This window comes from Mesoplodon bidens, assembly GCF_964165515.1.
Source record: "Mesoplodon bidens genome assembly, chromosome: 8".
In the NCBI taxonomy this organism is placed as follows: Eukaryota; Metazoa; Chordata; class Mammalia; order Artiodactyla; family Ziphiidae; genus Mesoplodon; species Mesoplodon bidens.
In genome coordinates, this window is record NC_138165.1 from 13,583,395 (window position 1) to 13,597,182 (window position 13,788).

At 42.7% G+C, this 13,788-nt stretch overlaps 1 protein-coding gene across 2 annotated transcripts in view; it reads right to left on the minus strand.

Annotated features, from left to right (window-relative positions):
- Positions 1 to 801: 801 nt before the first annotated feature.
- The window catches only part of PLEKHB2 (pleckstrin homology domain containing B2), a 42,481-nt gene continuing 29,494 nt past the window's right edge, over positions 802 to 13,788 (minus strand). Inside the window, exons 7-8 of one of the 2 annotated variants that reach the window (XM_081241966.1) lie at positions 7,739 to 7,844; positions 802 to 3,605 (exon numbers count right to left, since the gene is read on the minus strand). In XM_081241966.1, coding sequence (XP_081098092.1) covers positions 3,469 to 3,605; positions 7,739 to 7,844 — 243 coding nt within the window. In that variant the 3' untranslated portion in view covers positions 802 to 3,468. Of the gene's footprint in view, positions 3,606 to 7,738; positions 7,848 to 13,788 lie in introns of both variants that reach the window. The other variant, XM_081241965.1, reaches the window with a different exon arrangement.

Sequence of the window (13,788 nt, forward strand, 5' to 3'; positions counted from 1 at the left end):
CATGGCCGCTGAGCCTGCGCGTCCGGAGCCTGTGCTCCGCAACGGGAGAGGCCACAAGAGTTAGAGGCCCACGTACCGCAAAAAATAAAAATAAAAATAAATTTAAAAAAAATGAAACCAAGAGACCCAGAGCTTCTAGTATGAGATTACTAATCTTAAACTATTACAGGCAACCACACGTTACAATTTAATCAAAGTCTGCAACAGGCAAGATAAACAGAAAAGCTAGCCAGGAAGAGAGTGAGGTAATGCAGAAATGAAAACAAAAAGTAAATAATTTTTTAAAACAAAAAAACACCAAGTCGTGTACCCAAAGATATTGGAGAAGTTACTGAACCCACAAGGCCAAGTAGATCTGGTTGAGGAAGATACTGTCCGTTTTTTAATAGTCATCCTAGAAGTACTGACCCCTGTGATGTTCTTGTGGAAATTACTCTCTTATACACATGGCACAGGGAAAAAGAATATGTTTTAATATCAGATATAAATCTGTTTCATCTACTACCTGTGCACTCCCAAGAAAAGAATTTAACTTCTGAGCCTCAGCTTCATCCAGAGTAACTTGGATAATGTATCCCTTACGGAGTTACTATAGGAATTTAATGAGTTATTGTTTTCTGATGTGACAATACGTTCCCTAGCACCTAGGGAATGCTCAATAAATGGCATTCTTATTGCCTGTGATGCAGCAGAAAAAGCTGACTGTGTTACTAGAAAATAAATGAAAAAAACGCATGAACCGTTTTTACCTTTATAGTTTAAATAACCTGAATTTTAAAAAAACAATAGAAGTCAATGAAATATGCTTTGAGGTTAACAATCATTTAATGTATTAACATTTTCACTTATAAACATACAATTTGCATATACAGGGAAAAATAGGTTCTGAGGACAGAACAGAATACTCGAGACAGGCAAGCAATCAGAAAAAAAGACCAACCCCTAGGGGGAAAAAATGGCACTGCATCCCATGCTGGTGTCTACATAAACTTGGGAAGGAGAAAGAAAGATCACATAGTATCACAATTAATGTAGAAAATAAACGTGGGTCATTCTGTCTCAATGGCAGGAACTTCTCCCATGATCCAGATCTTGCGTCCCGGTCTGACCCATTTCATGAATGATGATCTGAAACACAACCACGGGTCTCTCCCTTCTCTTTACATCTAAGACCCTGAAGTTAACTCAAGGAATTAAAAGAACAGAGCTAAGAAACAAGCCAAGTGGCGTGTGTGCAATGTCAACGGCCAACTAGTTAAAAGTACACATGGAAGTAAAGTACTGACTAAACCTGAACAAGTTCCTTCCAACTCACCTTCTTCCTGATTTAGGATTACCTAAGCGCTGGCATCTACGAGAGCTGGGGCCAGGGAAATGAAGTATCTCAGCCCATCTTTATACAGAGTATGCATTTCCTCTCAGGATCAAGTCACTAGCGACAGTGAACTTCAAGACTCAACTACAGTTGCCCAGTGGGGCTGGCCCCGCTGGGGACAGGGACTGCAGATGGGGGGACACACGTGTGCCCAAGCTTCAGTCCATAGCTCTCCTCCTTCTGTCCGAGGGAAGCCAGGGGAACACAGGGAGACCATCTGCTTCAAGGGCGTTTCACTGACGTAACTCAGTACCTGTGGTTCCAGTAACTCCAAGTTCAAAATGATGCAATATTAAAAACTGAGTTGAGTATTTTGTACGTAAAACATACAGCTCGAATAATGATTACCATCTGAAAAGAACCATTCTTATTACATACGACGTAAAATAACCAAAGCAACCCTTTTAACCATCAAAACCAGTGTCGTCACACATCACATCTGGAACTTTCCACCACGTCAAACACCCAAAGAGATGACAGCCAAGTATACTTCTTTTCAGCCGGAAACAGACTCTCCAGTGTCAACAAGTGCAATAGAATTGGCTAGGAAAACACACCTGTGGTCACCACAAAGTTCATTTGGCATCTGGTTTCATATGGAGATAGATCTATTTAAATCTGCCTTAGAGATGGAGTGGGTTGATCAGTGAAACAAAAGACTATGTATGTAACTGGCCACATAGAATAAAAACGGAATTTGTGCTACTAGGAGTGTATTTTATGGAAAACAGGGCCACATGGAGTACAGGGGCAGAGACCTTCAATGCGCTAAACTGCCTTTGTAAAAGTACATTTTTTAAAGCATGCAGGACAGAAAACTGGAATAACTGAAGTTTTAAAATTTACATAAAGAAAGAAATAAGAAATAACAAAAAAGCACGAAGTCTTCCAGAGCTTCACACATAGTTGGGGCTCAGATTAAATGGTTTTTAAGCTTCTCTGTGACACTTGAGTCAAGAATGAAAACGAGGCCAGTGTCCCGGTCAGGTGGAGTCATACCCTGAGCAGGTCACTCACGTCCTTAGGCCGCAACTCCCATCTGTAACCTGAGTCTCCCCCACCATGCCACCACCAGGGCTCCACGCACCCCAGTGCTCGGGGACAGCCACAGCGCCCCAGTCCTGCACAGGACAGGAAACGGGCTCTTTAACAGCCTTCAGAAGGGTGGGAAAGGGGACCCTCAGTGCAGCCCAGTCCCCTAAAACAGTAACACTGTAACTATGGCTCTCGTTCCACTTCCCTCACCATTCTCTTAATATTACTTTCTCAACGGTAAAAAAAATAAGCTATAAGTAGGCTGAAGTGGCAGTAAAAATACTCAAAGCAAACACTTAAAACATGATGCCTCTGAATAAAGCAAATCTACCTCCACACACTTGTTTGTAATTGTTTTGTCGTGTTCAAGTTTTAAATGATAAAGCCCTAAAACGCTGAGACTCAAGTCTACTCCCAATATAGGGTGTTTTCCAAGGATCACTACCAAAAACAAACTAGTAAAAATGAAACGAAAAGCATCATTTTAAAGCGGGGGATCTGCCATCCTGCCCATCATCCTAAGCAGCCGGCTTTGCTGGAAGCCTGCAGAGCCCCAGAGGCTGTGGCGATATCACACCTCTGCCTCAGGGAGGTTCCAGCCTACGGTTCCTGAAGTAACGTGCATCCAGGTCTGGTCTGAGGTTTCAAAGTCTGGCATTAAACCAAAACAGCGGCAGTTCTTCTTGCCACAATCACTCACCACTCATACGTCACAAAGTTACTCGCGTAACGCTAAAATAACCACCCCTTAAGCGCTGAGCCCTAACTCTAAAAGGAAAATGCCCTTTCCAAACAGGTGTGTTCAAATAAGGTATTCTGAGAGTTCCATCAAAAAACTCCTAGAATGAGCCAGTGCCCCCCAAAAGTCCACGTTTTAACAGCAGTCCAAAGCCTTCTCCATGGTACATATATGGGTTAGTTATAAGTATGATGTCACTACTTTCAAAAGAACTACTATAACTATTATTAAAAACATTTGTAACAAACAGAAATGCCCTGCAAATTATATTATTGCACACAGGGTATCAGAAGCTATGCACATCCAGGTTCCAAGGACTCTAGAAGACCCAGAACAGAGACCCTAAGGCCATGCCTGTGGCTGCTCCCGCCAGCATGCCCAGCGCCAGGTCGCTGTCATTGTCTTGATACCGCTCACGAATGATGACTTGGTTGGCAGGCTGCTGTCCATAAAGTCCTAGAAAAGGAGGAAAAAATAGGAGCAGTTTGTGAAGTCCAACATTCACTCCGAAAGATGGCTCACTTGCCTGGGACCCGACCCTTCCTGAGGTTTCTCCATGCCCTGCACCCCTCCCTCGGAGCGCTGGTGGGGTGACTGCAGTGAGTGCTCCCCAGCTCTCCTCCACCACAAGCGAAGGTGCCTGGACTTGGCCAAGTGAGGAGGACACCTCCATGCCTAAGATGGCACTAAGAGAAAAGCAAGATGCTCAGCTTCCCAAGGTCCACAGTCCCGGACGCTGCAGAGAGCAGAATCCTAATGAAGCTGCAAACCTCAGCCTCCAGTGTCCACTGCAGCCCCGCACGTTCTGCTCATGAGGACGGCAGGCAGACGAGGGGTGTGGGAGACACACACAGCCTAGAGACAATGGGAGAGTCAAGAATCCCCACTGAAAGCTAAGAAGAAAAACCCACCTAGAAGTTAACTGGCTTCTTAGCATTCATGCAAACCGTTTTTAAATTAAACCTTTAATCTGCTAACCTAACCTGCTCTTCATTTTTAACCTTATGTCTTTATGGGGAAAAATATTTATGCTAGGGGGGAAACTTCTAAAAAGCAAACTTTAAACAAATTTAAAATTTATTTGCACAATGAGAGTTTACAACTGGAAATGTCCTGCTTGCTCTCTTCCGTGCTTCACAATATATTGTCCAATAGCTAATCAGCTTTAAAATTGCTCACTTTCCTCCCTGACCCACTATTCCCTTAGCAGTTCAACCCTAGGAAATAGAGATTAATCCAATAGTGATATGTCCATGTAGATGAAGAATGGAAGTGAAACCAACAGTGACACTACAGGCTAACATCTACAAGTGCTTCCTAGTCTAAGCACTTATAGTATTACAAGCATTTACATTCACCGACTCACTCACTCCTCACAACAACAACCCTATGAGTCGAGCTTCCTGTTATCCCTATTTTATAGACAGGCAAAAGTGAGGCACACGGGGGTTGAGGGCAGTATGTTTAAACTACAAAACTGGTGACCTGTAGCATTCACTATCACAGCCTTGAAATTTAAAAAATTTCAATTAGGCAACTCCAACAAGTGAAATGTAACACAGTAGGAACCTGTAAGCTGACCTAATTAAAAGATCCCCTGAAAAATCTAAATCTGCATTCCCTCTGTTAACCCCCCAGAGGGATCTCCTCAATGCATGCCCAGGAGCCAACTTCTCCTTCTGTTCATACCACGGAGCTAAGTCCTTTTTTTTTTTTTTTAATATATTTATTTATTTATTTATTTTTGGCTGCGTTCAGTCTTCGCTGCTGCACGCGGGCTTTTCTCCAGTTGCGGTGAGGCTTCTCATTGCGCTGGCTTCTCTTACCGTGGAACACAGGCTCTAAGCATGCAGGCTTCGGTAGTTGTGGCGCATGGGCTTAGTTGCTCCGCGGCACATGGGATCTTCCCAGACCAGGGATCAAACCCGTGTCCCCTGAATTGGCAGGAGGATTCTTAACCACTGCGCCACCAGGGAAGTCCCCAGGAGCTAAGTCCTTACCAAAGTCAACTAGGGACATTTCCAAGTTGTACTTATTTTAATTATCTAATTTAACTAAACTTTACATCGATGATCGAAACACGAATGTAGAAAAGGCAGATACTGTTTCTATGACAATTAAGTTAGATACTTCAGGAAAGACTAAATAAAGGCAAGTAACTTTTACAAATTACCATCAAACCAACGAATTGAGTAAACAATAAAAGATGGGGGAGGAGACACCAAGAATCACAAAATCTAGAGGTCTGCTCTCGGACTTGGCCCTGGAAACTGTAGTGCAATTATGTGTCACATGAGTACCATCTCTGTAAGACAGAAACAGAGGACTCCAACCAAAGACCTCAAGCCCACAAGAGACAGCTGAACAAATGTCCACTGACATGGGAAAACTAAAACAGAATACTTATAGTGTGTACACAGCACTCTGTGCACTGTTAAATTGGCTGCCCGGCCACCAGTCCCCAATCATATTAAAGAGAAGGCCTTTAACCTCCTCTGCACGACCAGGGCCTCTATGGACACTGCAAGGCAGTGTGTCATGAAGCTGGCAAAGCACCGGAGTATCTTAGAGAGGCTGACTGAAGAGCTCTGGTCTGGTTACCAGCACGATGCTGCAGTGGGACGACCACTACTGAGCAGCCCTTCCACAGCAAGCATGTTGCTAGCTGGTCACAGCACAAATGCCGAATGCCTACGGACTGCACTCGGCACTCAGCCCTCAGCAGCAAGTATTCTGAGGTGGCCCCGAGCGTGCTCTCTTTTCATCATGAGTCAAAGGCAAGGATGGAATCCTATGTACAGAAATTCCCTTCACAGCACAAGCACAGAACTTCTGCTTTTCTACAGAATTAGAAACAGCTGGGATTATCCCAGTCTGTGGCCTAGGGGCTGAAAAAAAACTGGTTCTCATCAGATGATTAGGCTAGGGCTTAAAAACCGACCACCAACCCCAAAATAAATGGGGGAAAAAATAATTCATACAAGGGAAAATCTAATTTGTAAACAATTGTACAATGTTTATCTTTGCCAGTCATCATAGAAATGTAAACTAAAGCAACCTGACTCCATGTTAAGACCTTATCAAAACTTTCAGGGCTTCCCTGGTGGCACAGTGGTTGAGAGTCTGCCTGCCGATGCAGGGGACGCGGGTTCATGCCCCGGTCCAGGAAGATCCCACATGCCGTGGAGTGGCTGGGCCCGTGAACCATGGCCGCTGAGCCTGCATGTCCGGAGCCAGCGCTCCGCAGCGGGAGAGGCCACAACAGTGAGAGGCCCACATACCGCAAAAAAAAAAAAAAAAATACTTAAGAAGATTATGTAGCACTCTGGACAAAATACATAAAATTTTATCGATAAAATGAGAATAGAATGCAAAAAGTAATGTAAGATAACAAAGATGAAACAATTATTTTACATGGGGAAAATAATTCAAAGAAAAATAGTTGTGCTAGGATTAGAGGACAGACAAATAGTTCATTTTTCAGCATCTTTATTTTATCAGTTTTCAACTTGACATGAAAAAAAAAATCAAGCAAGGCAGAATCCTTCAGTCTATGCTAGATGAGTGCACTGCATCAGATTCCAGAAACAGATAACAGGAGAAACTCTCTTGTATTAGGTGCTAATGCATGAGAAACCAAAGTAACCACCACTAACCGAAAGGACAGTTTGAGTCTGGGGCCGGCCAAATCCAGAGACCCTGTGGCAGCCCCCTTGGCTTCTCTGCGGCATTAATATCAGTGACCACTCACCCTTCTGGTAACACACTCTCCTTCCACTGCTTCTGCGCTAAGGCACTGTGCTAGGTTTGCTCACAGCCACTTAGAGTTCTGATCTCTTGGCAAGCTCTGGGCTCCCATTCCAGTCTATTCACCAACTCACTCTCTTGTGTGTCGCTCTGACACGCCATCCCCATTGTGACCTGCCCCTGCCTGACTTCACCTGCTCATTGGGGTCTGGGTGTGGCCTCACATCTTCAGGCACATAGCTCTGGTCCCTCTTGCCCTGCTTGTAGGCGCCAGCATATTCCTGCACCTCCACCCTGTAGACTTCCCCTGCCCATGCTGCACCTAGGACTTGATGCCTCCTACACAGGCCAGTCATTCACACCTAACAACTTGTTTCGGGTGAGGTGAAGATGAAAGGAACCCATTAAAAGCCCAGAATAAACATAAGCCCTCCCAGGCCTCTACTTCACCTGCAAAAGGGAACATCACACCTAAGTAGTGCTAATTTTTGAAGGATATTACCAGAAGGAAAAAAAAGAGAAGGATTACCTTTTATCCCTTAAAATGGGCCTCTTAGTTTGGTTGCTTCTTAATGTAAATAAATTTCAGTAAGTACAAATTCTCTTCTTGGGGATGAATCTGGATACAATTGTGAAGTTTTAAAAATCAAGCCTACTCTAACTTTTGTGAAGCAGTGTGAAGATATATAATGCTTTTTTTTTTTTTAAAGTAGTGGAGTGATTTCTAGTCTAACCAGAAGAAACATAGCTCACTTTAAATTGAGAAATAAAAATTCTTCAGGCTTTATTGACCTACTCACTAAATGAAGAGAAACAAGGAATGAAAGGCTGGCATAAGTTACCTGCATATGGGTACTGGTAGGGTACAGCATAAGCCTGCCCATTTGCAGCATAGACAACTTGAGTTCCTGGCGGGTATGCACCACTGTATGGACCATAGCCGTATGCCTGCTGAAAAGATATAGGCCCATTAGAAATAGAATTTTGAAATTTCAACATCCATTTATAATAAAAACTCTCAACAAAGTGGGTATAAAGAGAACATACCTCAATATAATAAAAGCTACATATGACAAGCCCATAGCTAGCATCATACTCAATGGTGAAAAACTGAAAGCATTTCCTCTAAGATCAGGAACAAGACAAGGATGTCCACTCTCACCACTTTTATTCAACATACTATTGGAAGGACTAGCCAGAGCAATTAGACAAGGAAATAAAAGGCAGCCAAACTGTAAAGGAAAACTGTCACTACTTGCAGATGACAGAATATTATATATAGGAAACTCTAAAGGCTCCACCAAAAAACTGTAAGAATAAATAAATTCAGTAAAGTTGCAGGATACGAAATCAATATACAGAAATCTGTTGTGTTTCTATACACTAATAACAAATGTTCAGAAAGGGAAATTAAGAAAACGATCCCATTTACAATTGCATCAAAAAGAATAAATTATTAACATATACACACTACTATATATAAAATAGATAATCAACAAGGACCTACTATATAGCACAGGGAACTCTACTCAATACTCTGTGATAACCTATATGGGAAAAGAATCTGAAAGAGAATAGATATATGTGTATGTATAACTGAATCAGTTTGCTGTACACCTGAAACACAACATTGTAAACCAACTATACCCTAATATAAAATAAAAATTAAAAAGCAAAACAAAAACAAACAAAAAAACAATAAAATACCTAGGAATAAATTTAACCAAGGAGGTGAAAGGCCTGTACACTGAAAACTATAAGGCACCGATGAAAGAAATTGAAAATACAAATAAATGGAAAGATATTCCAAGCTAATGGATTGGAAGAATAGTTAAAATGTCCATACTATCCAAAGTAATCTACAAATACAATGCAATCCTTAACAAACTTCCAATGGCATTTTTTGCAGAAATAGAACAATCTTAAAATTTGTATGGAACTACAAAAGATCCAAAATAGCCAAAGAAAGAAGAATAAAGCTGGAGGCATCATGCTCCCAGATTTCAAACTATACTACAAAGTAATCACAACAGTATGGTATTGGCATAAAAACAGACACACAGATCAATGGAACAGAAGAGAGTGCCCAGAAATAAACCCAAGCATATATGGTCAATTAACTTACAACAAAGGAGCCAAGAAAATACAATGGGGAAAGGACAGTCTCTTCAATCAATGGTGCTGGGAAAAGTAGATAGCCACATGCAAAAGAATGAAACTAGACCACTACCTTATACCATACACAAAAATTAACTCAAAATGGATTAAAGATGTAAGACCTGAAACCATAAAACTCCTCGAAAAAAACAAAGGTGATAAGCTCCTTGACACTGGTCGTGGTGATGACTTTTTGGATCTGACTCCAGAGGCAAAGGCAATAAAAGCAAAAATAAACGTGGGACTACATCAACTAAAAAGCTTCTGTACAGAAAAGGAAACCACCAACAAAGTGAGAAGGCAACCTACTGAATGGGAGAAAATATTTGCAAATCACATATAAGGAACTCATACAACTCAACAACAAAAAAATAATCTGATTAAAAAACAGGCCGAAGAACTGAACAGACATCTTCCCAAAGAAGAAATACAGATGGCCAACAGGCACGTGAAAAGATACGGAACATCACTAATCATCAGGGAAATGCAAATCAAAACCACAATGAGGTATCACCTCACACCTGTTAGAATGACTATTATTAAAAAGACAAGAGGGCTTCCCTGGTGGCACAGTGGTTGACAGTCCGCCTGCCGATGCAGGGAACACGGGTTTGTGCCCCGGTCCGGGAAGATCCCACATGCCGCAGAGCAGCTGGGCCCATGAGCCATGGCCGCTGAGCCTGCACGTCCGGAGCCTGTGCTCCGCAATGGGAGAGGCCACAACAGTGAGAGGCCCGCGTACCGCAAAAAAAAAAAAAAGACAAGAAATAACAAGTGTTGGCAAGGATGTGGAGAAAAGGGAACCCTCATACACAGCTGATAGGAATATAAATTGGTGCCTCCACTATGGAAAACAGTAATGGAAGGAAGGTCCTCAAAAAATTAAACATATAACTACCAGTTGATCCAGCAATTCCACTTCCGGGTATTTATCCAAAGGAAACAAAACCACTAACTCAAAACGATATCTGTATCCCCATGTTCACTGCATCATTATTTACAATACTAAGATATGGAAACAACCTAAGTGTCCATCAGCAAATGGATAAAGAAAATGTGGTCCAAATATACAATGGAATATTATTCTGCCATTAAAAAAGGACATCTTGGGGGCTTCCCTGGTGGCACAGTGGTTGAGAGTCTGCCTGCTGATGCAGGGGACACGGGTTCATGCCCTGGTCCGGGAAGATCCCACGTGCCGCGGAGCGGCTGGGCCCGTGAGCCATGGCCGCTGAGCCTGCGCGTCCGGAGCCTGTGCTCCGCAACGGGAGAGACCACAACAGTGAGAGGTCTGCGTACTGGGAAGAAAAAAAAAAAGGACACCTTGCCATTTTTGACAACATGGATCGACCTTAAGTTTTCGAAAGATGGCAGACAGAGAGAGACAAGTACCATATGATCTCATCTGTATGTGGAATCTAATATTTTCTAAAAAACAAACAAAAAAGCAAGCTCACAGATACAGAGAACAGACTGGTGGTTGCCAGAGAGGAAGGGGGGCCTGGGGGTGGTGGGCGTGAACAAATTGGGTGAAGGAGTCAAAAGGTACAAAGTTCCAGTCATAAAATAAATAGGGGGCTTCCCTGGTGGCACAGTGGGAAGAGAATCCACCTGCCAATGCAGGGGACACGGGCTCGAGCCCTGGTCCGGGAAGATCCTACATGCCACAGAGCAACTAAGCCCGTGCACCACAACTACTGAGCCTGCGCTCTAGAGCCCGTGAGCCACAACTACTGAGCCTGCGCTCTAGAGCCCGTGAGCCACAACTACTGAAGCCCATGCGCCCAGAGCCCATGCTCCACAAGACAAGCCACTGCAAAGAGAAGCCCGCACACTGCAACAAAGAGTAGCCCCCGCTCGCCACAACCAGAGAAAGCCCACGTGCAGCAACGAAGACCCAACGCAGCCAAAAATAAAATAAAATAAATAAATAAATCATGGGGATATAATATACAGCATGGTGACTATAGTTAATAATACTATACTGCATATTTGAAAGTTGCAAAGAGGGTAGGTCTTAAAAATTTTCAACACAAGAAAAAAATTCTTTATGTCTGGTGACGGATTTTAACTAGACCTAGTGCAGTGATTATTTTGCAATATATACAAATACAGATGATTATGTTGTATACCTGAAACTAATATAACGTTGCATGTCAATTATACCTCAATTTTGAAAAATACAATTTGGAAACCACCTGGAATATATTAAACTTGGTTCTCCAAGTTGCAGTCAATAAAGTTTGACACTCTATTAAAAAAATAAAGAACATGATGGGACTTCCCTGGTGGTCCAGTGGCTAAGACTCCGTGCTCCCAATGAAGGGGGCCCAGGTTCAATCCCTGGTCAGGGAACTAGATCCCGCACGCATGCCACTACTAAGAGATCATTCGCATGCCGCAACTAAGAGCTGGTGCTGCCCAATAAATAAATATTTTAAAAATAATAACAATAAATAAAGAACATGAGACAGTGTGCTTATGCCCTTTGTTTTAAGATTCTAAAAAAACAAACCCACAACGGGAATCTACTTTCAGGCTGTAAAATAAAGTAGGTGGAAAACACAGCAAAAAAGAGAACTGGACTTGCCAGAGATTCCAATTTCATTTCAGCTGTATCATTAACTTGACCTTCAGTAAGTCATCTAACTACTGTAGGCCTTGTTTTGCTCATCTCTAAAATGATCAGTTTGGACCAGGTGATAAACAAGATTCATCCAAAGCCAGTTTTCTCTTGGTGGAGCCAGCCTAGCAGCAAAACTCTCCCCAGCCCAATTTCCAGCAGTTCCTGGCAGGAGAATATAAAAGACTGAGGATACTGGGGGGTCTGAGGTCTGAGGCCTGGGCAGGTGACTGGCAGTTTTCCAAAAGGACATGCCTATGAAAGGGCATTGCCAGAAATGGGCAGTGGACTGCCTCCACTGACCAAGTAAAGGACTACCGTATACTGGGAAATACGGAGATGAAAGGCCTGGCCTTCTTTATGACCTCACAGGTGTTGACAGGGCAGACGTGTTAACAGACAATTACAATTATTGTCACTATGTGACAAAGGCTACACACAGGGGAGAATAGGGAGCTGTGGCCTGGCCAATACGTATGTAGATCTAAACCTGTGGTCTTACAAAAGCAGGAGACAGAATTTATGCTTTTGTGAGACAGAAGAGATGCAGACGTTGTTTTCCCTATTCTTCCTGCTAAGTACAACTGAAAACCCTGGGCACTATACGTACAACAAACACAAGGAGACTCTGAAAGGTGGAGAGAAGGCGGTTGACTGTCTAGGGACCTCATGACCCTAAGAAGGACACACAGTGAGTTCCCTGGGTTTTCTTTTTGCCTCCTACATCCGACTGGATAATGTAGAAGCGGCATCCAAGAAATGCCAACGTGTGCAGACCTTTTTTGGTCTGCCTCAAGGAAAGCCTGCTGACTCTACCCAGAGAGCCTAAGAAGGAAAAGGCCAATCTGGCAAGAGAGACCATTTTCAGGCAGTAACTGCTCCACTCCAGCCAAACAACACAAAAACAGCTGTGGCTATTACTCCCACCAGCAAAGTCAAGTATGGAGAAAGATGCTCTCCCACCCCCATCTCAAACAGTGTCAGAGAAGGCCAAGTGGGAAGCTGGGAATTTCATCCCTACCAGATGGAAACAGGCCACCTCCAAGTCCCATGCCACAGTGTCAGTGGAGACCATGCAAGGAGCCAGAACTCCCACCTCTGCCCAGCAGAGACAAGGTGCCCCTTCCCGTCCTGCTGGAGTAGGATCAACAGAGACCCAGTGGAGAGCAAGTACTTCCACAACCTCTTATCAGTAACCATAATATCAGTGAAGGCTAGTGGGGAGCAGTAGGGAAAGTCCCTCCAACTCCCAGGCAGGCTGGTGTCAGCAGAGACCTAGAGAAGGGCCTGAATTCCCAGCCCTCTCAGCAGTGACAATGAGCCAGTGTCCACTGGGACCCAGGGGACAACCTGGACTTCCACCGTTACATGAAGGAACAAAGCAGACCCCCTCTTCACCCAGCAGAGGAGCATTAGGAGGAAGTCTGCTAAAGTGGAAGACTTAAGTTAGATTCAGTCTTATAATATTTAAAATGCCCAGGTTTTGATAAAGAATAATTTGTCATACCAAGAATCAGGAAGATCTCAAACTGGATGAGAAAAGACAACAAAAGAGACCAACACCAAGATGACAAAGATGTTGGAATTACCTAGGAAGGATTTTAAAGCAACTACCATTAAAATATTTCAATAAGTAATTAAGAACATGTTTGAAATTCATAAAAGAAACAGGAAGTCTCCACAAAACCAGAAGAATATCAGGAAAACCTATATAAAGATATATATCAAGAATAACCGATGAAAATTTTAGAAATATAAAAATAACGAATAAATTATTCAATGGATGGACTCAACAACAAATAGAGATGACAAATAATCAATGAACATGAATATAAAGAGTAGAAATTACCTAATTAGAACAGAGAAAAAGCAGACTGAAGAAAAAAAATGAACAAAAACTCTGAGACAGGTGGGACATCTAACATCTGCGTCGTCAGTTCCATTAGAGAAAGAGGGTGGGTCTAAAACAACATTCCAGAAATAGTAGGTTAAAATTTCCCAAATTTAGCAAGAAACATAAACCTACGTATTCAAGAAACTGAATGAACACCAAAAAAGATAAAATCTCCAAATACACATATCACAGTCAAACTTCTGAAAACTAAAGACAAG